The sequence below is a fragment of the Ictalurus punctatus genome, chromosome 5 (genome assembly GCF_001660625.3).
Source record: "Ictalurus punctatus breed USDA103 chromosome 5, Coco_2.0, whole genome shotgun sequence".
Lineage (NCBI taxonomy): Eukaryota > Metazoa > Chordata > Actinopteri > Siluriformes > Ictaluridae > Ictalurus > Ictalurus punctatus.
The window spans coordinates 18,174,415-18,195,575 of NC_030420.2; the positions used below are offsets into that span (position 1 = coordinate 18,174,415).

General features: G+C 37.8%; 1 protein-coding gene across 3 annotated transcripts; it reads left to right on the forward strand.

The window, feature by feature from the left end:
- The first annotated feature begins 1,840 nt into the window (after positions 1-1,840).
- On the forward strand, positions 1,841-18,392 carry slc35d2 (solute carrier family 35 member D2). Of its 3 annotated transcripts, none has more exons than XR_008396452.1 (13): positions 1,841-2,110; positions 5,223-5,256; positions 5,339-5,425; positions 9,378-9,445; positions 11,115-11,186; positions 11,388-11,456; positions 12,855-12,957; positions 14,573-14,665; positions 14,766-14,833; positions 14,921-14,999; positions 16,167-16,249; positions 16,335-17,028; positions 17,479-18,392. XR_008396452.1 is itself a non-coding variant. In XM_017468742.3 (13 exons), the coding sequence occupies exons 1-12, from the start codon at positions 1,950-1,952 to the stop codon at positions 16,474-16,476; spliced, it is 1,059 nt and encodes a 352-aa protein (XP_017324231.1). In that variant the 5' UTR covers positions 1,841-1,949; the 3' UTR covers position 16,477; positions 17,479-18,392. The 3 variants fall into 3 exon arrangements, 2 of the variants coding, with proteins under 2 accessions (XP_017324231.1, XP_053536254.1); XM_017468742.3 differs by having other exon boundaries at positions 16,335-16,477; XM_053680279.1 differs by lacking the exon at positions 17,479-18,392 and adding an exon at positions 3,986-4,069 and having other exon boundaries at positions 2,021-2,110; positions 16,335-16,705.
- Positions 18,393-21,161: the final 2,769 nt, after the last annotated feature.

Consider the following 21,161-nt stretch of genomic DNA (forward strand, 5'->3'; position numbering starts at 1 on the left):
ATTTGCAATACTGGTGGCTTTGTCAATGCAGTAGTTGTTGTAAGAGACATTGATGATAGGTAGAGAGACCCAACGATCTTTTCGGCTGTTCCCACAATTCGCTGTAAGATCTTACGGTAAGATACTGTGCAGTACCACACGGTGAGACAGCGGGTATTGTTGGGGCCATGTCCAAAACCGTACACTACTGTACTACATACTATACCAATACACACTATGTACTACATTGAATGCAGCTTGGGACAGAGCCCTGAATTCTCACTGGATTGTATGCAGGCTTCTGATTAATCAATGCATTGGAGACATGCTATATCACAACCCACACTACAAAATGTTCTTCCCTAAGCAGTAGTATTTTTCCAGAGAGGATGAAATTCCGAAATCTTACATTCGGCACCTTTAAACAGTATGTTTGGCAAGTGCTCTGTTTGTTCATTCAAAATTCAAGACATTTATTGTCATACATGCTGTGGGCCTACACAATGAAACTCTTACTTTGTTTACACTCCTCTGGATGCTACATAAAATGAAGTAAACAAAAAATTTGTATAGGACTTTTACAGTAGACATGATCATTTACAGAAATCCAGATGTTCTGTAGATTTAGATCCCTAATGAACTATCCAGTGGTGACAGTGGCAAGGAAAATCTCCATGAGGTGACATAAGGAAAAATCCTTCCAGACTCAAAAGGGACCCCGTCATCTTCTGGTATATAATATCTGTTCCACAAATGTATATTATAAAACCAAATTGTACCAAGTGTGTTCTAAGAATGTTCAGTATGAGCATTGAAATTGTATTAGTGTGGTGGCAGTTCTTATAAGATAAGTGCAATCTTTAGGGTATCCTCATAGGACCATCCTCAGAAGCAGAGAATGTAATAGAGGAAAATGCAGTACACATCATTAATTTTTTTGTCATTCATATTATGCGATCATTCATTTTACTAGCACAGAGGGGTAGCAGTAGGGATCATTCCTATGTTCCGAGGGTCCTATGTTTCCCAGATTTATATGGCACATAATGAACACATGACATCTTCTCCCCATGCTTTCAGTTCAAAGACATGCATTATAGGCTGCTTGGCATTTCCAAATTGTCCATAGTGTGTAAATGCGATGCAGTTGTGCCCTACAATGGGTTGGCACCCCGTCCAGGGTGCCTCGTGCCCCGAGTCCTCTGGGATAGGCTCCAGGCTCCCTGTGACCCTGCGTAGGATAAGCGGTACAGTAAATGGATGGATGACTCCAACCATTTTTTTGGTTCACTCAAGTCTATTATATTGAGAGCCATACAGCAGTGCTGGGGAACAAAAACCCCCACAATAACCCATGTCATATTAAGCGAATACAGAGCTGGGTCATGTTTTTCAGGTGCCCATTATATGCTATATAGTGCTGGGGAACATAGGACCCATTGTCATGTGTTCATTATGTGCCATATAAATCCAGTGAACACAGGACCCTTTTTCATGTGTTTATTATTTACCATATAAGTCTGGGGGGAACATAGGACCCTTTTACATGTGTTTATTATTTACCATATAAGTCTGGGGGGAACATAGGACCCTGGGAACACAGGACCCTTTTTCATGTGTTTATTATTTACCATATAAGTTTGGGGGGAACATAGCACCCTGGGAACACAGGACCCTTTTTCATGTGTTTATTTTTTACCATGAAAGTTTGGGGAACACAGGACCCTGGGAAGGTATATATAGGCTAGCATTAAAGCGACCTGGCCACCTCACACATATTTGTATATAATGACGTCATCAGCCCACAAGTGTTCACACCTGCACTGCAAAAGTAATCCTAACACCGTGAGAACTGAGTTATCGCGATATTTTATATTTACCAGAAATGTACAACTGTCGCCTGTCTGCATTTTTAGCAGGGTACAGCTTGTGTGACAAGTTCGGATATCAGTCAGACCAATGAAGGCAAAATGTCAAGAAGAAGCTCTTCTTTTACTTCGCCTACTTCTTCTTCGCTGTGTAATCCTGTTCCAAGTCACGGGCAGTTCATGAAGCTCTTCTCCGCTGCTTTGTACGCAGTCAGTTCTTTTCTTATAGTGGTTGTCAACAAGACAGTTTTAACAGCCTATAGGTAAGTTCTGCATGTGTCCGAGACGCCGTCGTCACTTCCGCATTGCTGAAACCATGACGGAGCCCTACACTATCCAGGATGTAGCACTGTCCAGAATATAAAGCTATTATTTTATGTATCGAATACTTTAGAGTTCAAGGTTTTGTTTCGATATTCGTCTTGAGAATAAGTTCTGAGCAGACTGTGGTAGCCATTACAGACTTACAATATATTCTCAGCAGGATGAGCACAGGGACTGAGAACTGTTTTGTCTTCTCTGTGGCGTTTTAACATGAACATTTTACACTTCTTTTTTATTATTATTTTATTAATACTGATATGGATAAGCATTTTTCTCATGTCCTTAAAGAGTACATGTAAATTATTGTACACGATTTTGTGTTTATGTAAATATGTTAAATACATTAAAAGGAAATGCCAAGGAAAATGTCAATAACACCTTAATCATTGTATGTGGGTAATCAGATTAGAACATTTTAGACAGTTATCTACTTGAGTGCAGTTATGTGTTGAAACAATTGTTATTCTTCACAAGTTATGAGTATTACACTATTTATAAATAAATAAATAAATAAATAAATAAATAAATAAATAAAGAAAGGCATTTTATTAGCTGGTAACTAACAAGTGAACTTTTAAATAGCCTACTTATTCTAATAAAAGAATCTCATAATATGGTGACATACCTTTCCCTTAACTTACTGGTTATGACATAGTTTGCCAATTTTCAAGATGCCCCACGTAATAGAGCCAAACAATGATGTCTATCATTGCATGTATTTTATGTAAAATATTTAAAATAAAAAATGATGATGATGATGATGATAACCTACACAATAAATAGCCTGTCCCACAAGACGGTTGTACTGCTTGAGAGGTTTTTGCAGCCAAAAAAAAGACGAATTATTTGCATATTCATTTTAATGTGACATGATGAACATAAGTAAGGTCTGTCAAATATGTAAATTAGAAGAATAAAATGTTTTAATAGTATCAGTAATTACAGCAACATGTATATGGAAAACTGCCAATAACTGAAAATGATAGAAAAAGTTAGAGTAACCCCCTCCCTGTTTTTCAGTTAAGGTTGAGATTAGAATGAATATAGCTAACAAGCAATTAATAAACTGTTATTTTTTTAAAAGTCATATACAATCTATAGCTAAATGTAAAGAACACAATCTGATGCTTATATACTCATTAGTTATGCAGCCATTGCCATTTCTATCCCCAAAACTATATCTATATTCATGGGAACATATATATGTGTGTGTGTGTGTGTGTGTGTGTGTGTGTGTGTGTGTGTGTGTGTTCATTAAGCCACTCTGTGTTCTACTGCTGCACATATAGTCGTGAAAAAATAATACAGCCCATGGAAATTGTTGGCTTTTTTAACATATTTGGACAAGCCATGCCTCTTAATAAAGATGATACTCTATCAAATGACACATAAAATGTACATATTTTGTAGTAATTTTTGCAATTTAACCACAAAAAAAGAAAAACAGATCAGTCACATGGAAAAGGTTAGTACACCCCTACATTTATCATGCCTTAAAAAAATCCAAAAATTAGAATCAGGTGATCAAGATTGGGTGTCGGTGATTAGAACCTGCTTAGGGAGTGCAGGTGGAACCAATCTTATTTATACCCCTCTCATATCTAGTGTCTGGTGTTCACTTTGTCATTGAGGTGTGTGATTTCATCATGCCAAGATCTAGAGTTTTGTAAGGCCTTCAGAAAAAAGGTTGTGGATGCATATAAATTTGGCAAGGGATTTAAAAAGATCTCCAAATTATTTGAAATACATCATTCCACTGTAAGGAAAATCATCTACAAATGGCGGAGATTTCAAACTACTGTCAATTTGTCTAGGACTGGCCATCGCAGCAAATTCAGACCAAGAGCAGTTCGTCTGATGCAAAAAGAAGTCTCCAAGAACCCCAAAAGGATCTACTAGTAAGTCTTGCAACTGTTGGTGTCAATGTGCATCCTTCTACAATCAGAAAGAAATTGCAGAAATTTGACCTGCATGGGAGGCGTGCCAGGAAAAAGCCTTTGTAAGACTACAGTTTGCCAGTTAGCATATAGGCAGACACCAGGCCTTTTGGAATAATGTAATCTGGACAGACAAATCAAAGAAAGAGTTGTTTGGCCACAGTAACAGCAGACATGTTTGACACAGAACAGGGACTTTTCAGGAGCTTTTCAGGAGAAGCATGTCATACCAACTGTGAAGCACTGTGGTGGAAATGTTATGGTTTGGGGTTGCTTTGCTCCGTCAGGGACTGGACAGATTGCATTCACTGATTCAACTATGAATTCAAAAGTGGACTGTTCAACAGGATAATGATCCTTAGCATACTAGCAAATCCATAAAGGAATTGCTCAAAAAGAAGAAATGGAGGTTTATGGAATGGCCTAGTCAAAGACCAGATTTGAATCCTATAGAAATATTGTGGGGGATTTGAAACGGGCAGCACATGCAAGAAAACCCTCAAACATCTTGCAACTGAAAGAATATTGCATGGAAGAGTGTTCAAAAATTCCAGCAAGCTGATGTCAGAGGCTGGTGGAGAATTGTGCAAAAACGCCTGCAAGAAGTTATTTCTGCTAAAGGGGGCAATACTAGCTTCTGAGACCAAGAGTGTACTTACTTTTTCTACAGAAGATTATCACATCTATTGATATTTGTGTTGAATAAATGTTTGAAAAAGCTCATTTTTCTTGTGGTTTTGTTCATGTATATCAACTTTATTAATAGACGCTGTTTCAAAGATATTCAAATGTTTGCTTGTCCAAATATGTCAAAAAAAGCCAACAATTTCTATGGACTGTACTTGTTTTTTCACACGACTGTACAATAGTTTGCATTGGCACAGTCTGTTTGAAAATTATTAGTACATGAAAGACAAATATAGAAAATAAAACTCAAAACCACACTTATAAAGATGGCAAGATGATGTTCGGGGTTCTGCCCAAAATCATGTAGAACACGAAGGTGGAGGTCTTTATCTTACAGTGTTAAATACTTAGATTAAATAATTCTTCTGAAAGTGCAAGTCTATAATACATTTGTAGCATAAATATTAAATGTGTTGTCTTTATCCAGGTTTCCCTCATACACCTTCCTTGGAATTGGACAGGTCAGTTTGAATTACCATTTTGTTTCTGTAAACTTTTAAAAGTATCACAGTCTTTTACCTTTTATTTTTTTTCTCCTCTCAGATGGCATGCACAATTGTCATTCTTTATTTGGCCAAAATGTGCAAAGCAGTCTCTTTTCAGGACTTTGATAGGAGCTTATACAGAAAGGTAATGTAAAAAATGTAAAAGTTGTGAAGTGACCCAATTAAGCCCACATATCTTATAAAAAGAACACACGTATTACTGATGATTTGTTTCACTTATAAGTGATCTTGTACAGCCCAGTGTGCACCAATCTTTTTAAACATCACCACGAAACATGATTTTTATGATGGACACTCCCAATTTGTGACTAAACTTAGTGAACAGTTAAAAATGATATATGATGTATTTGCAAGGAGTTTTAATTAAAAGTAGTACATTTAAACATTTCAACAAAAACTGATAAATCTGGGAAGGACTATAGCAAATTGGAACATCAGAAACTCCTTCAACTAGAAAATATAATAAGATTAATGGTCTATCCATTTTTATGTAAAAGCCTATTAACAAAGTTGATATAAGCTATACAGTGCTTTTGAAAAAGTATTTTCTTCTGTTTTTGTGTATATCTCAGACTAAATAGTTGTAGATCGTGAAACGAAATACAACATAAAACAAAGGCAACCTGAGTAAACACAACACATTTATTTATTTTAATTGAAGCAAAAAAAAAGTTATGACACCTGTCACTTATGTGGAAAATCTATTTGCCCCTTAAGCTTAAAACCTGGTTGTGCCACCTTTAGCAGCAATAACTGCAACCAAATGCTTCCGATAACTGGAGATCAGTCTTTCACAGCGCAGTGGTGGAATTTTGGCCCACTTTAGTTCAGCCACATTGGAGGGTTTTGAAAGGACTGGACATTCTCCTTTAGGATTTTCTGGTAGAGAGCAGAATTCATGTTTCCCTCAATTATTGCAAGCTGCCCAGGCCCTGAAGCAGCAAAGCATCCCCACACCATCACACTTCCATCACCATGCTTGTCCGTAGGTATGATGTTCTTTTTGTGGAATTCTGTGGTTGATTTATGCCAGATGTAACGAGACCCCTGTCTTCCAAATAGTTCCACTTTCAACTCATCAGTGCACAGAACATTCTCCTAAAAGGTTTGAGGATCATCAAGGTGTGTTTTGGCAAAATTCAGATGAGTATTAATATTCTTCTGAGTTAGCAGACAATGAAATGCACAAACCAGCCCTTTTGGTACCAACATCCATGCCATGATCAAAGTCACAGAGCTCACACTTTTTGTTCATTCTGATGTTTGATGTGAACATTAGCTGAAGCTCTTGAGCTGTTTCTTGCATGATTTTTTGCATTGTGCTGCTGCCACATTTGGCTGCATGAATGTGCAGGTCTACATGTGTTCTAATAAAGTGGATGGAGATGTATAATATGCAGTCCCCTCTGGTAGTATTGGAACAGCAAGGCCAATTCTTTTGTTTTTGCTGTACACTGAAGACATCTTGGTTGAGATCAAAAGATGAATGTGAGGCAATGGATTCAGCTTTCATTTCCTGATATTTACATCTAATATATATTGATCACCCTGGAACATGGCACCTTTTTGTTTTAACCCACTCATTTTTTCAAGTGATCCAAAATATTGGAACATGTGTCTGATGGGTGTTTCTTATTGCCCAGGTGTGCCCTGTTAGAATGATTAATAAACTTAATAAGCTCACAGTAAATAACAATTATATTTGATTGCATATACCTTGCTTGCAATATCTGCATCAGGCCAGTGACCCAATGATATCACCCTCACCAATATTAAACAATTAATATCTCTGAATGTCTACTATTGGTTTGAGCCCTGTGTGTCTCCTGTGAAGACTGCATTTGTTGTTTAAACATGAAGACCAGAGAAGCTGATAAATGAGGGAAAATTGACCAGAGTCACTGTATAAACATTGGGCATAGTGAATACAATTATTTGGAATGTCCTGAAAAAGAAAGAAACCATTGGTGCAAAAACAACCAGACATCGAACAGGTTGGCCAAGGAATACAACAGCAGTTGATGACAAATATTGTGAAGAAAAATCCCAAAACAACAGTTAGTGACATCACCAACAACCTTCAGGTTGAAGCAGGCGTGAAGGTATCACAAGACACCTTTTCAAGAAGGCTTTGAGAGCAGAAATATAGAGGTCATACCACTCATCAGCAGTAACAATCAGAAGGCAGATTGGAATTTGCAAAGAAATTCAGAGATGAGCCACAAAATTTGTCATGATGGTAGCAGCAGAATGAATTCTGTAGTCTACAGAAACATTTTGTCTTCCAATTTACAGAGAAATGCATCCAATCTATTGGGGGAACTTCATCATTCAGCAATTCAGTGATCCAAAACACACTGCCAACACAACAAAGGACTTCATCGGGGGAAAGAGGAAGGTTTTAGACTGGCCAAGTCAATCACCAGACCTTAACCCAATTGAGCAGAATTTCACTTCCTGGAGAAGAGTCTGAAGGGAGAAAACCCACAAAACAAACAACAACTGAAAGAAGCTACAGTACAAGCCTGGAAAAGTGACACACAACTAGAATGAGACAATTTGTCAGTGGGTCATTTGTTTGATGCAGATATTGCAAGCAAGGGATATGCAAATAAATATTACGTATTATTTACTGTGAGCTTATTAAGTGTTATTTCCAATACTTTTGCTAACCAAAATTGGGTGGTCTGCCACCAAGGGTACCATGTTCTAAGTTATATAACATGTCTAGATGTGTATATATCAGGAAAGTAAAGCATAAATTCTGATTTATCATCTACTATATAATTTTAAAAAAAAAAAAAATTTTTATCTCAAATTAAATCACCCAAATGTCTAACATGTATAGCAAAAGAAAAATAACCGGCCTTGCGATTTCAGTACTTTCTGAGGGGACTGTATATAACATGTAAGGAATAAAAAAAAATGATGGGTCAGCAACAAAGTTTATATCAGCAAAATGTATTATTTTTCAATAACAGCATGGCCCAAAGGGTTTTATAGAAAATTAATCAACACATCCTCCGTCCATCCATCTTCTATACCGCTTTATCCTTTTCAGGGTCACGGGGAAACCTGGAGCCTTTCCCAGGGAGCATGGGGCATAAGGCAGGGTACAGGGTGCCAATCCATCACAGGGCACAATCACTTACACATTCACACACACCCATTCATACCATTCCATGCATGTCTTTGGACTGGGGGAGGAAATCGGAGTACCCGGGGGAAAACCCCGCAGCACGGGGAGAACATGCAAACTCCACACACACATGGCCACAGTGGGAATCGACCCCCCAACCCTGGAGGTGTGAGGCGAACATGCTAACCACTAAGCCACTGTGCGCCCCTATCAATGCATCCTGACCAATCATATTAGATATATAGCACTGTTGTAAGTAGTTATAATAATATTAAGAAATATTAAATATTACAGTGGTTTAGTGGTTAGCATGCGTGCCTCACTCCTCCAGGGTTGGGGGTTCAAATCCCGCCTCTGTGTGCGCAGAGTTTGCATGTTCTCCCCTTGCTTTTCGAGTTTCTTCTGGGTGCTCCGACTTCCTTCCCCAGTCCAAAGACATGCGTTGTAGGCTGATTGGCATCTCTAAATTATCCATAGTGTGTGAGTGGGTGTGTGTGCGATTGTTCCCTGCGATCGCTTGGCACCCTCTCCAGGGTGTCCTCTGCCGTGTGCCCTAAGTTCCCTGTGATAGGCTCCAGGCTCCCCCACGACCCTGTGTAAGATAAGCGGGATGGAAAATGGATGGATGTGAAATATTAATATATGAAGAATATTAATATATGAAAGAAAAAAATTAACTATTACATATTCAGTTAGTAAAATATGAATTATTGAAAAACGTGCTTATTTGGGACACAAAGATCCATTGCAGACTGTTTTCTTGATAAGTGTTGTTCTTTTCTAGATATGTAACAAAAGTTATTAAAATTTTAAAAATTGATTCAATTGGGTCACTTCCCCAATATCTTTAAGTATTCTTGCTTTAATTGTAATATAAAATGTGCCTCTCAATGATGACTGATCTTATTCTAATGTTATATCTTAACAATCTTCCCAGATTTTTCCTTTGCCATTACTCTATGCCGGCAATCACATAACAGGTCTGGGAAGCACAAAGAAGTTAAGGTATATTTTTCATGTTTAATGTTTTGAGAATAAATCATTAGCAAACTTCATTGTACTATAGTTGTGTATATGTAAAATGTGTGTGTGTGTGTGTGTGTATGTGTTATATAATATAATATATATATATATATATATATATATATATATATATATATATATATATATATATATATATATATATATATATATATATATATATATATATATAATTTGTATTAATACTTTTTAGTTTTCACCTCCTGATATTACATCTTGGTGTGTAAAACAAGTTAGAACATGGCAACTTTGATGGCATACCACCCAATTTTTAGGTGAGCAAAAGTATTAGAACAGATAGTCTTAAAGTACATAACATTTAAAATTTGGTTGCATATCCCTTGTTGCCAATAACTGCATCAAGCCAACAACCTTCTGACCAAACTGTTACATTCTTCTTTTGCGATGCTTTTCCAGGCTTGTTCTGCAGTTTCCTTCAGTTGTTGGTTGTTTTTGGTGTGAAATGCATGTTCAGTTGGGTTAAGGTCTGGTGATTGACTTGGCCAGTCTAAAATCTTCCATTTTCTTGCCCCGATGAAGTTCTTTGTTGTGTTGGCAGTATGTTTTGGGTTATTGTCTTGCTGCATGATGAAGTTTCTCCAAATTAGATTGGATAGTTTTCTCTGTAAATTGGCAGACCGAATGTTTCTTCTGAACTCATTCTGCTGCTACCATCATAAGTTATATCATGAATAAAGATTAGTGAGCCTGTACCAGAAGCATCCATGCAAGCCCAAGCCATGACACTACCTCCATTACGCTTGAGTGATGAGCTCATATGTTTTGTATCATGAGCAGATCCTTTCTTTCTCCACACTTTGGTCTTTCTATCACTTTCCTAGAGATTAACCTTGGTTCCAGAACTTTTGTGGCTCATCTCTGTATTTCTTTGCCAATTCCAATCTGGCTTTCTGATTCTTACTGCTGATGAGTGGTTTGCGTCTATGTTTCTCCTCTCGAAGTCTTCTTTGAACGGTGGATTGTGATACTTTCACCCTTGCCCTGTGGTGGTTGCTGTTGATGTCTCTGACTCTTGGTTTTTGGATTTTTCTTCACAGCTCTCGCAACAATTTTCCTTGGCCGACATGTTTAATGTCTCGTTTTTAGTACATCAGTGGTTTCTTTCTTTTTTAGGACATTCCAAATTGGCTATGCCCATTTCTTGTGCAATGACTATCAAGTCCCTCTTTTCTCAGCTTCAAAGTGGCTTGCATTTCTACAGCTCTCTGGACTTTATTTTCATTTTTATTCTTTTTAATAACACATGCAGTCTTCACAGGTGAAGCCCAGGGCTCAAACCAAGAATACATATTTAGAGCTATTCATTGTTTAAACAATCAGTCCATCAGTGCACACTTAGGCAACACGAAACATCTGTCACTCACGTGTTCCACTATTTTTGATCACTTGAATAATGGGTGGGTTTAAAAAAAAAAATGTTCTAAGTTGTGAGTTTCAATGAATTTCCATTGGGTCATTTAAAGAGACACAATAGTCTGCATTCATCTTGATAATTTGTTACAGTTTCACTCTCCATGTAAAATGTTACTGTATTTTTCCCTTAAACACTTCACTGTAGTCAACAATATATTTTGATTTTGCAGTGATTTTTACTCACCTTTGTGTTGTTCAGCTTACCCATGTTTACTGTGCTCCGAAAATTCACTATTCTACTGACAATGATCATGGAAGCGAAAATATTGAGGTACGTGTCATAAATACATGTATAATAAAATAAAAGAAGTATAATAAAATATAATAATTTCATTTTATATATAATTAAGAACAGCATCATATATTGGCACATGCTTACCCACTACAAAAGAACGCTACAATTATTACATATAAAGTCTCGGAAACTTTTGTTTAAGCATGCTGCTTATAACAGTCAAAACTGATCTTACAGAAAATCCTTTTCACCTCAGCTGGCTTGCAGTGTGATCGCCATTGTGTTTGGCGCATTGATTGCTGCAAGGTACAGTACCCCATTCACTGTACTAAATATTTCAGAGATACATCAGCAAAGATAGCTACTTCTGTATGTACCCGTGTTTCTATGACCAACTGATAACCACCAGGGACAGTGAAAATCGCCTGGATAACCTATTGTTGCGACTCTGAGCCTAAACATCAAGTGTGACCCCACTTGGTGAGGATACAGAGGAATGGAGGGGAAACCCAGTGAGAATTACTGGGATAACATAAGCCATAGCACATGAGGAACCAGTCCACCGAAGGACTGATGGGATGTGTTTACTTAGACATATTCGTAATTATTTGTGGTAATTAATTACTGTAAGGAGGAGTCTCTCCTTGTAGAATGGGGTGGGTGTGCAGGCTGTTTGTAGGCCAAAGCATCTTTCACTCAGTGGATCTGTCTGTGTTTAGACATGGCGTTCCTCGCATTTTTCCCCATGACAGGTAAACAGGTGATGTAATGACCAATCTAATGATTTGTCCAACTAGCACTGTAGAGCCTGTACTGGCTCAGCAAGTTCCCCAACATGTGTAACTGGTTGTAGTCTGCGTTGTGTGTTTTATTTAATCCAGAAAAAATGTAGGCGGACGGCAACTGGGTCGACTCTTTGTTTATTCTCTCCCATTCAACCATAACACGAAAGGGCAGAGCACATGTTGAAACAAAATACAAAAAAATCACTCAAAAAGAAGGGTAAAACAACAAAAATAATCACACAGATAAATAAAATAACATTATACACACAAACTAAAATGGGTATGCAAGTATATAAATGATGATTTAAATAAAGATGAAACAAGATTACTGAGAACTCAAAACCAAACCTACCTCTCCCATTCAACCATAACACAAAAGGGCAGAGGGGGAGCCAAAACAAGAAATTACACAAATCAGTGACTGCATGACAATTAAAAGGAAAAATACTTAGACAAACAGACAGCCACACCAGGTACACATCTCCTTTTTGTGTAATTCTACACGTTAAATTTATTAAATATTTTCCATACCCGTTACACATGGAATGCTGCAAAGTCAAATGATTGGTTAACAAAAGTAGGAGACATGAATTCGGGTCAAAAACCAGGGTTTTCTGGAGGACCTGTAGTCACAAACCGTAGTCACAAGCTGTTATGCAGATAGCTTCAAGGTGCATATGAGGTCTGACATGCACAAAGTGAGATGAAAAATGGAACAATGGTTGTATGACAATGGTCTTTCTATCAAATACTACATCAACTGATCAAATACTGATTAATTTGTGTCTTTGTTGATGGTTTCAGCATGTGCACATGCACAAGAGGTATCCAGGTGATTCTCAAAGCGGAGGAGTGAAATAATTCAGACTTCAAAGCATAACAAACAATTGATTTTTCATATTTGTGTCATTTGATGTAGTTCTGACCTGGCTTTTGATACAGAGGGATATGCTTTTGTTCTGCTCAACGATGTCTTCACAGCTGCCAATGGCGTGTATACAAAGCAGAAAATGGGAGTAGAGGTATATACCTTAATTTACACTATATGGCCAAAGGGTATATAGACACCTGACCTTCACATCCATATGTGGGCCTTCTCCAAACTGTTGCTACAAAGATGGAAATACGCAGTTGTCTAGAATGTCTTTGTATGCTGTAGAATTAAGATTACCCTTCACTGGATGAAAGAGGCCCAAACCTTTTCCAGCATGATGATGCATCTGTGCATGAAGCAAGGTTTATAAAGACATGATTTGCCAAGGTTGGAGTGGAACTTGAGTGTTCTGCACAGAGACCTAACCACAACCCCTTTGATCATTTTTGGGATGAACAGAAACACTGACTGCGCACCAGGCCTTGGCATGAGATCAGCAAATACATACAGTCCCCATCAAAAGTATTGGAACAGCAAGGGAAATTATTTTGTCTTTTCTATATGCTGAAGACATATGGTATATGGATCAGAATGTCTGCTTTCATTTCCTGATATTTACATCCAGATCCACCCATTTTTAAAGAGAGCAAAAATACTGGAACATGTCACTGGTGTTTCTTCCAGGTGTTTTCCAGGTGTTTCTTGTTGCCCAGTTGTGCCCTGTTAGATTGATTGTTTTAAACAATTAATAGCTCTGAATGTCTACTCTTGGTTTGAACCCTGGGGTTCGCTGTAAAGACTGTATTTGTTATTAAAAAGTATAAACTAACATGAAGACCATAGAGCTGTCTATGGGAGTAATGCAAGCCATTGCACAAGCATTAGGCATAGCCAGTACATCAATTTGGAATGTCCCGAAAAAGAAAGAAACCACTGGTGTACTAACAATCACACATTTAGCACGTGCTTACACTGGAGATTTAGAGAAGGTAAGTAACTGAATGAGTGAATGAATGAGTTGAACACATCTTTCCAAGATGAGGTAGCATAAAATGAATAGATTCAATTCAGCATTTCCTTATTGCTTTTAAAAGATGGGTATAACTGGGGTTTTTTTTTCTTTTTTGCTTTTTTCTTGTGTTATGGGGTAAGTATAAAGAGAAAGACCACTCAAGTTTTTCAAGCCTTGACCCTTCCCCACCCCTGTTTTGTAATTTTTTCCCAGTTAATTTTGAAGCTGTGTATCAGAACATATCTAGATGCAAAAATCAGGAAATGAAAACTGAAATTCTGATCTTGGCCTTGCCATTTTAGTACTTTCAGAGGCGACTGTATGTGATTGGTCAAATGTTCATATACTTTTGCCCATATAGTGTATTTACTGCTTCAGTGTGACAGTCATTTCTTGTAAAGTTTATTATTTTGAACTCCGTTTATCAACAATATCTGTTACTATTACCTTTACATTATATTTGATTATTTTTGTAGCACTTTTGAAATGACATGCCGCACCAGGAGATGTTTTTGGTTTATTGTTATGTATGCTGTAATAGAATAACACCCCTACTGTACAGACAGTAAGTTTATTTCTTTTTGTTGTATTAAGGTCATATCCCCTGGGTCTGTGTATCTAGCAAATATGAAAACCGGTGAAACCCGGTCATTATTGTATAGCCCAGCCCTTTCAGTAAACACTGGATTTAACTGTCACATATTAACTTTGTTTTTTCACTTCTGGTGATGTATTACTCTGCTTTGAAAAGGGCCTGGGCAAGTTCGGCGTTTTGTTCTACAATGCATTTATCATCATAATTCCTACTATTTTAGCAAGTGCCTACACTGGAGATTTAGAGAAGGTAAGTAGCTGAATGAATGATGAGTTGAATACATATTTTGAAAGAGAGTGACGTGGCTGCACAAAATGAATAGATTCAATTCAGTATGTTTTCCTTTTAGGCCATTGCTTTTAAAGGATGGGTATCACTGGGGTTCATCGTTTATTTTCTTGTGTCTTGTATTATGGGGTAAGTATGAAGAGAGAGCCATTTCAAGTTTTCCCCACTGAGCCTTAATAAAACTTATCCTATATCTTTGACCTTTTCTTGTTCCAGATTCATTTTGATGTACTCTATAGTTCTATGCAGTCATCACAACAGTGCCTTAACCACTACAGTTATTGGTGCCATTAAGGTTGGTTGATTTTGTTTGTTTTTCAGAATCTTTTATCGAAAACAAATTACAAACAAAGCAGAATGCAGTCCAATAATATAATTGCATAATCTAACTGTTGAAGTAGCTGACCATGATACAGTTGTTGCAGATTTTCTTTTAGATAAAAAACAGATATTTCGCTAAAATACAAATTCCACATTAATCATATTCACCAATGTATGTTTTTAATGTATGGTTTTTAAATACATTTTATTGTTAATTAGATGGCCCTTCCTCACCCCTCTTTTGGCATTTTCCATTTCATTTTAAAGCTGTGCATCATCATAATTATATTTTGTTAATTAGGTTTACTATTTAATGCTATTATGCTAAGGTTTTATGTAACTGCTCATTCATTTAACTGTGAAAATATAATCATCATCATCAAGAATCATCAATTAGTATCATTTTGAAAATGGTAGTAGTAACTGTTCTAATGCCACTTTTATGCCATAATAAAAGCAAAACACAAAAATTGTTTTGTGGCACAATTATTTCCTTTTTTTTTTTTTTTTTTAAACCAGGCCCTGGTGCAATTGTAGTTCTGTCCGCACCATTTTCCTGGTGTCCAAGCAAAGTGATTTAGGGTTTTTCCGCCTTGAGCATGTGTATGTTTTTGTGCGCATGAGTATTTTCATAGGGGTGTGCCTGTACGTGCAAGAGTTTTGTTTTTTTTTGTGTGTGTGGGTGGTGTTTTTGTTTTTTTTTAACATTAATTTAATAATTTATTTTCCAGTACAGCAGTGATTTGCAGTATGTAGGCAGCTGCCTCCTACTGGCTTGAAGTGGTACTGTAAATATTTTGTCAAAACTGTAACCTAATTGCTTAATTCGCTAAATTTCAACATTTGTTATTGTGGTTTCTAAATATTGTTGCACAAAAACACCACCAACTCCTTATTAATCATTACTGAAACTGAATGGTCTAAGCTTTAGGCTAATAAAGCTGAAATTCTTGTAAAGTCTACATGAAAAATGTTTTTTTCAACAAATACAGGCTCAATTTTGTAATGAGCTGACTGCACAGTGGCTTTCCTAATAAGGATCTGTACTGTTCTGCCTGGGTCGTTTCTGTCCTGTTGTGGGTCTATATACTGTGCATATATACTATCTGTTATTTATATTTGTTACTTGTTCTTCTTGCAGAATGTTGCCGTAGCCTACATTGGTATGTTCGTTGGAGGAGACTATGAATTTTCCTGGCCAAACTTTGTAGGGCTGAATATATGGTAAAAATGCAGTTTTTAACCCAAAAATGCAAATAATGATAAGAATAATTTCATTATTTTTTTAAATTCTGCTTCACTTCCTCAGTATTTCTGGTGGCCTGGTCTATTCATACTTGACGTTTCATAGCAGCAGTACCTCCTCACCACACATAGCAAACCAAGAGGAGGAAGAACTGAGCCATGTCATCGAGGAGCCCCATAATAACTCTGAGAAAAGACAATTCTAATGTACAGTATACCTAAAGTCTACATTTGCAGTATATTTTTATACCTGTATTTTATTAAAGCTGCAAATTGTGACTTTAGATTTTTACGTGACACAATATTTGGACTCAACTTTGTAGAACATTGCATTTGAGACAGTGACTGAGGTTAATAATGTGCTAAATGTCATCTTTGAGGGCATGTGTGCTTATTTGTTCAGTCGTGCAATAAAAACAGCCCTTTTAAAAAAAACAAGGTTTGTGGCATGGTATGCATGCAGTGGGCATCAGTCTGGTTGGCAAACACCAGCTTAGTCAGTGAGAGTACATTTGCTGTTCTCTGTCCACTTTTGGCTTCTGGCTAAATTTCCTCGTTAGATATTTTATGCATACCAGTGCCTTGTGCAGTGCATTGTACCTCCATAATATTTCATGTGTGTGAGATCTGCTGTCAAAGACTTTTAAAGCACGTTCAGTCATATACAGTATGTAAGACATGTAATGGTCGTTAAGGCCTTTAATCCATAAAATTCAGGCTTCAAGTCTTCATTCACAAAAATATTTGGACTTTAAAGGGTAAGTACCTGCAGACACCCTGAATAACTTACCATACCATATGATACAAGCTACTTACAAACCTGCAGGACAGAAGTGCCATGTTGGTATAGTACAAAGAATAAAAAAAGCCTGAATCCTACAGTTAGCCTGTATTCTTAAAGTCCCTAGCAACTTGTGAAAAAACCTGATGCAGAGTATCTGTCATTAAATTAACATTTACCAATGCCAAATTCAAGGAGCATAGACAGATCAGCCATAGCATTAAAACCACTTACGGGTAAAGTGAGTAACATTTATTAGCCCGTTATGGTGGCACCTGTCAAGGCATGGGATATGTACGGCAGAAAGTGAACAATCAGTTCTTGAAGTTGATATCTAGAAGGGCAGGTTTTGTGGGGTGTTCAGAACTGGACCATGGAGCAATGAAAGAAGGTGGCCTGGTCTGATGAATTCCGTTTTCATTTACAGCATATGGACGGAAAAGTGGGTGTGCATCGCTTACCTGGGGAAAAGATGTCACCAGGATGCACTATGGGAAGAAGGCAAGCCGGGGGAGGAAGTGTGATGCTCTGGGCAATGTTCTGCTGGGAAACCTTGGGTCCTGGTATTCATGTGGATGTTACTTTGGCTCATATCACCTACCAAAACATTGTTGCAGACCAAGTACACCCCTTTATGGCAACGGTATTCCCTAATGGCGGTGGCCTCTTTCAGCAGGATAATGCACCATGCCACAGTGCAGAAATTGGTCAGGAATGGTTTGAGGAACATGTTTTAAATTCCCCAGATCTCAATCAGATCCAATCGAGCATCTGTGGGATGTGCTGGGCAAACAAGTCCGATCCATGGAGGCCCCACCTCACAACCTTCAGGACTTAAAGGACCTGCCGTTAAGGTCTTGGTGCTAGATACCACAGCACACCTTCAGAGGTGTTTCAGTGGCAGAAGGGGGACCTAAACCAATATTAGGCAGGTGGGTTTTTTTTTTAATTATTATTTTTTTTTTTTTAGGGCTGATCAGTGTATATCCCTAACTACACTTTAATTATAACTAAATGCTACAAAAAGTCTTATTTTCTGCCTGATCAGAACTGTGTGGATGTGTCAGACCACATACACAGGGGCATCTCCCCAGCAATATAAACACTTCTTGGAATGCTAGAAAAGCATGTAGAAAGCAAGTCTTTGTGTGGTCTATTCATGTATTTGGTACAAATTTGCAATGGCACCGCATTTGTGTAAATCAGGTTTGTGTGCACTCTGCTGCTACTTCCTCCTTCCAGCTAGTTTAAGCACATACAGAGAAAAGGCAGTGCAGTGTGCAGAAGCACTCGCATATCACATCTGGTTTAATCAAATAGATTAAAATGAGCTTTACTGTCTTCTCGTTCATCTGCCTATTATTACATAGCTGCAAGCAACTTATTAACTTTTCAGGGTGGGGATTTTTCCTGTTTATAGTAATCAGACTTTGTCACTATAAGTCACTCTGCTATTTCTCATTCTTAAAATAAATACATAAATAAACCTTGAGGCTGTGAGACATATTACCGTACATAAACTCACTAGTCTAAAATAATGAATATCTTTTTTTATGATTATTTATTTATTTTTAAAAAATATCTAACTACAGTGAGGGGAAAAAAGTATTTGATCCCCTGCTGATTTTGTACGTTTGCCCACTGACAAAGAAATGATCAGTCTATCATTTTATTGGTAGGTTTATTTGAACAGTGAGAGACAGAATAACAACAAATTTGCATTTTAATGAGGGAAATAAGTATTTGACCCCCTCTCAATCAGAAAGATTTCTGGCTCCCAGGTGTCTTTTATACAGGTAACGAGCTGAGATTAGGAGCACACTCTTAAAGGGAGTGCTCCTAATCTCAGCTTGTTACCTGTATAAAAGACACCTGTCCACAGAAGCAATCAATCAGATTCCAAACTCTCCACCATGGCCAAGACCAAAGAGCTCTCCAAGGATGTCAGGGACAAGATTGTAGACCTACACAAGTCTGGAATGGGCTACAAGACCATTGCCAAGCAGCTTGGTGAGAAGGTGACAACAGTTGGTGCGATTATTCGCAAATGGAAGAAACACAAAAGAACTGTCAATCTCCCTCAGCCTGGGGCTCCATGCAAGATCTCACCTCGTGGAGTTGCAATGATGATGAGAACAGTGAGGAATCAGCCCAGAACTACACGGGAGGATCTTGTCAATGATCTCAAGGCAGCTGGGACCATAGTCACCAAGAAAACAATTGGTAACCCACTACGTCGTGAAGGACTGAAATCCTGCAGCACCCGCAAGGTCCCCCTGCTCAAAAAAACATGTATACATGCCCGTCTGAAGTTTGCCAATGAACATCTGAATGATTCAGAGGACAACTGGGTGAAAGTGTTGTGGTCAGATGAGACCAAAATGGAGTTCTTTGGCATCAACTCAACTCGCCGTGTTTGGAGCAGGAGGAATGCTGCCTATGACCCCAAGAACACCATCCCCACCGTCAAACATGGAGTTGGAAACATTATGCTTTGGGGTGTTTTTCTGCTAAGGAGACAGGAGAACTTCACCGCATCAAAGGGACGATGGACAGGGCCATGTACCGTCAAATCTTGGGTGAGAACCTCCTTCCCTCAGCCAGGGCATTGAAAATGGGTCGTGGATGGATATTCTAGCATGAAGATGACCCAAAACACACGGCCAAGACAACAAAGGAGTGGCTCAAGAAGAAGCACATTAAGGTCCTGGAGTGGCCTAGGCAGTCTCCAGACCTAAATCCCATAGAAAATCTGTGGAGGGAGCTGAAGGTTCGAGTTGCCGAACGTCAGCCTCGAAACCTTAATGACTTGGAGAAGATCTGCAAAGAGGAGTGGGACAAAATCCCTCATGAGATGTGTACAAACCTGGTGGCCAACTACAAGAAACGTCTGACCTCTGTGATTGCCAACAAGGGTTTTGCAGAGGAGGTCAAATACTTATTTCCCTCATTAAAATGCAAATCAATTTATAACATTTTTGACATGCGTTTTTCTGGATTTTCTTGTTGTTATTCTGTCTCTCACTGTTCAAATAAACCTACCATTAAAATGATACTGATCATTTCTTTGTCAGTGGGCAAACGTACAAAATCAGCAGGGGATCAAATACTTTTTTCCCTCACTGTAGATGCAGTTTTGTTCACTCTCAGGCACAAAGAGGAAGTCACTTTATTTCCTGTGGTTGGGGTGAAGCTGACTATACAAATGGCTAATTCTGACTGATATTTCATAGACTTGATATCACCTCTACCATATAGTCACACCCAACTTGAATCATCCAGAAGAAAATGGTAGGAAAAAAGAAACTGGGGGGGGGTTCTTTCTTTTGCAGTTAGTGTTAAACTGACCACCGAAGCTCTAGCTACTAGTTTTAAGAAGTTAAAGAGACTTCAATGAATGAAGCAGAGCCATAGTAGTATACAGTAAAATTCTGACACTCCTGATTGTGGCTCTACTCACTACAATTCCTTTTATATGTAGTCATTTTACTGTTTTTCCCCCCCCTGTAAAAATAATGACAATATAGTAAATACTAAGCATAAAGAGGCCATATTTAAATATATAATTTTTAATAATCTAACTACTTGAATATTTGTAGCAGTGCCCTTTTCTTATTGTTCACATGGCACAGATTCTCACCTTAAAATTTCCAAGCCACACAGTGCCTTGCATAAATATTCACCCTATACCACCATATTCATTTTTTTTATTTTTTTTTTTTTTTTTTGTCTAACATTTGAAGGTGCTTAAGGTTAATTAAACAAAAAACAACCTTTTACCAACATTTACGGGTTTCATGTGGCTTTCAAAAACGCATTTCTTCTTGCTACTTTTCCATAAAGCCTAGCTTTGCAGCGTATCTGGGCTATGGTTGTCCTGTGTATAGCTTCTACCATTTGAGCTGTGGAACTCTGCTCCATGGCGTCTTAATTTCTTCTCAAATACCTTCCTTATGTGGTCATGGTTGTGCCAGGTCGTGAATATATTGTTTCCAATTGTAATAATGGATTTAATGGCACTCCAGAGGATGTTCAAAGTTTGGGATTTTTTGATAAACATTTATTGATACTTTTCCAGAACTGATTTATTTTTATTTTTTAGGATTTTTA

Coding starts and splice junctions, on each gene's coding strand:
- slc35d2 (XM_017468742.3), top strand. CDS start 1,950: ATGTCAAGAAGAAGCTCTTCTTTTACTTCGCCTACTTCTTCTTCGCTG. Junction 11,187..11,387: donor ATGGAAGCGAAAATATTGAG/GTACGTGTCATA, acceptor CTGATCTTACAG/AAAATCCTTTTCACCTCAGC. Junction 14,834..14,920: donor CTTGTGTCTTGTATTATGGG/GTAAGTATGAAG, acceptor TTCTTGTTCCAG/ATTCATTTTGATGTACTCTA.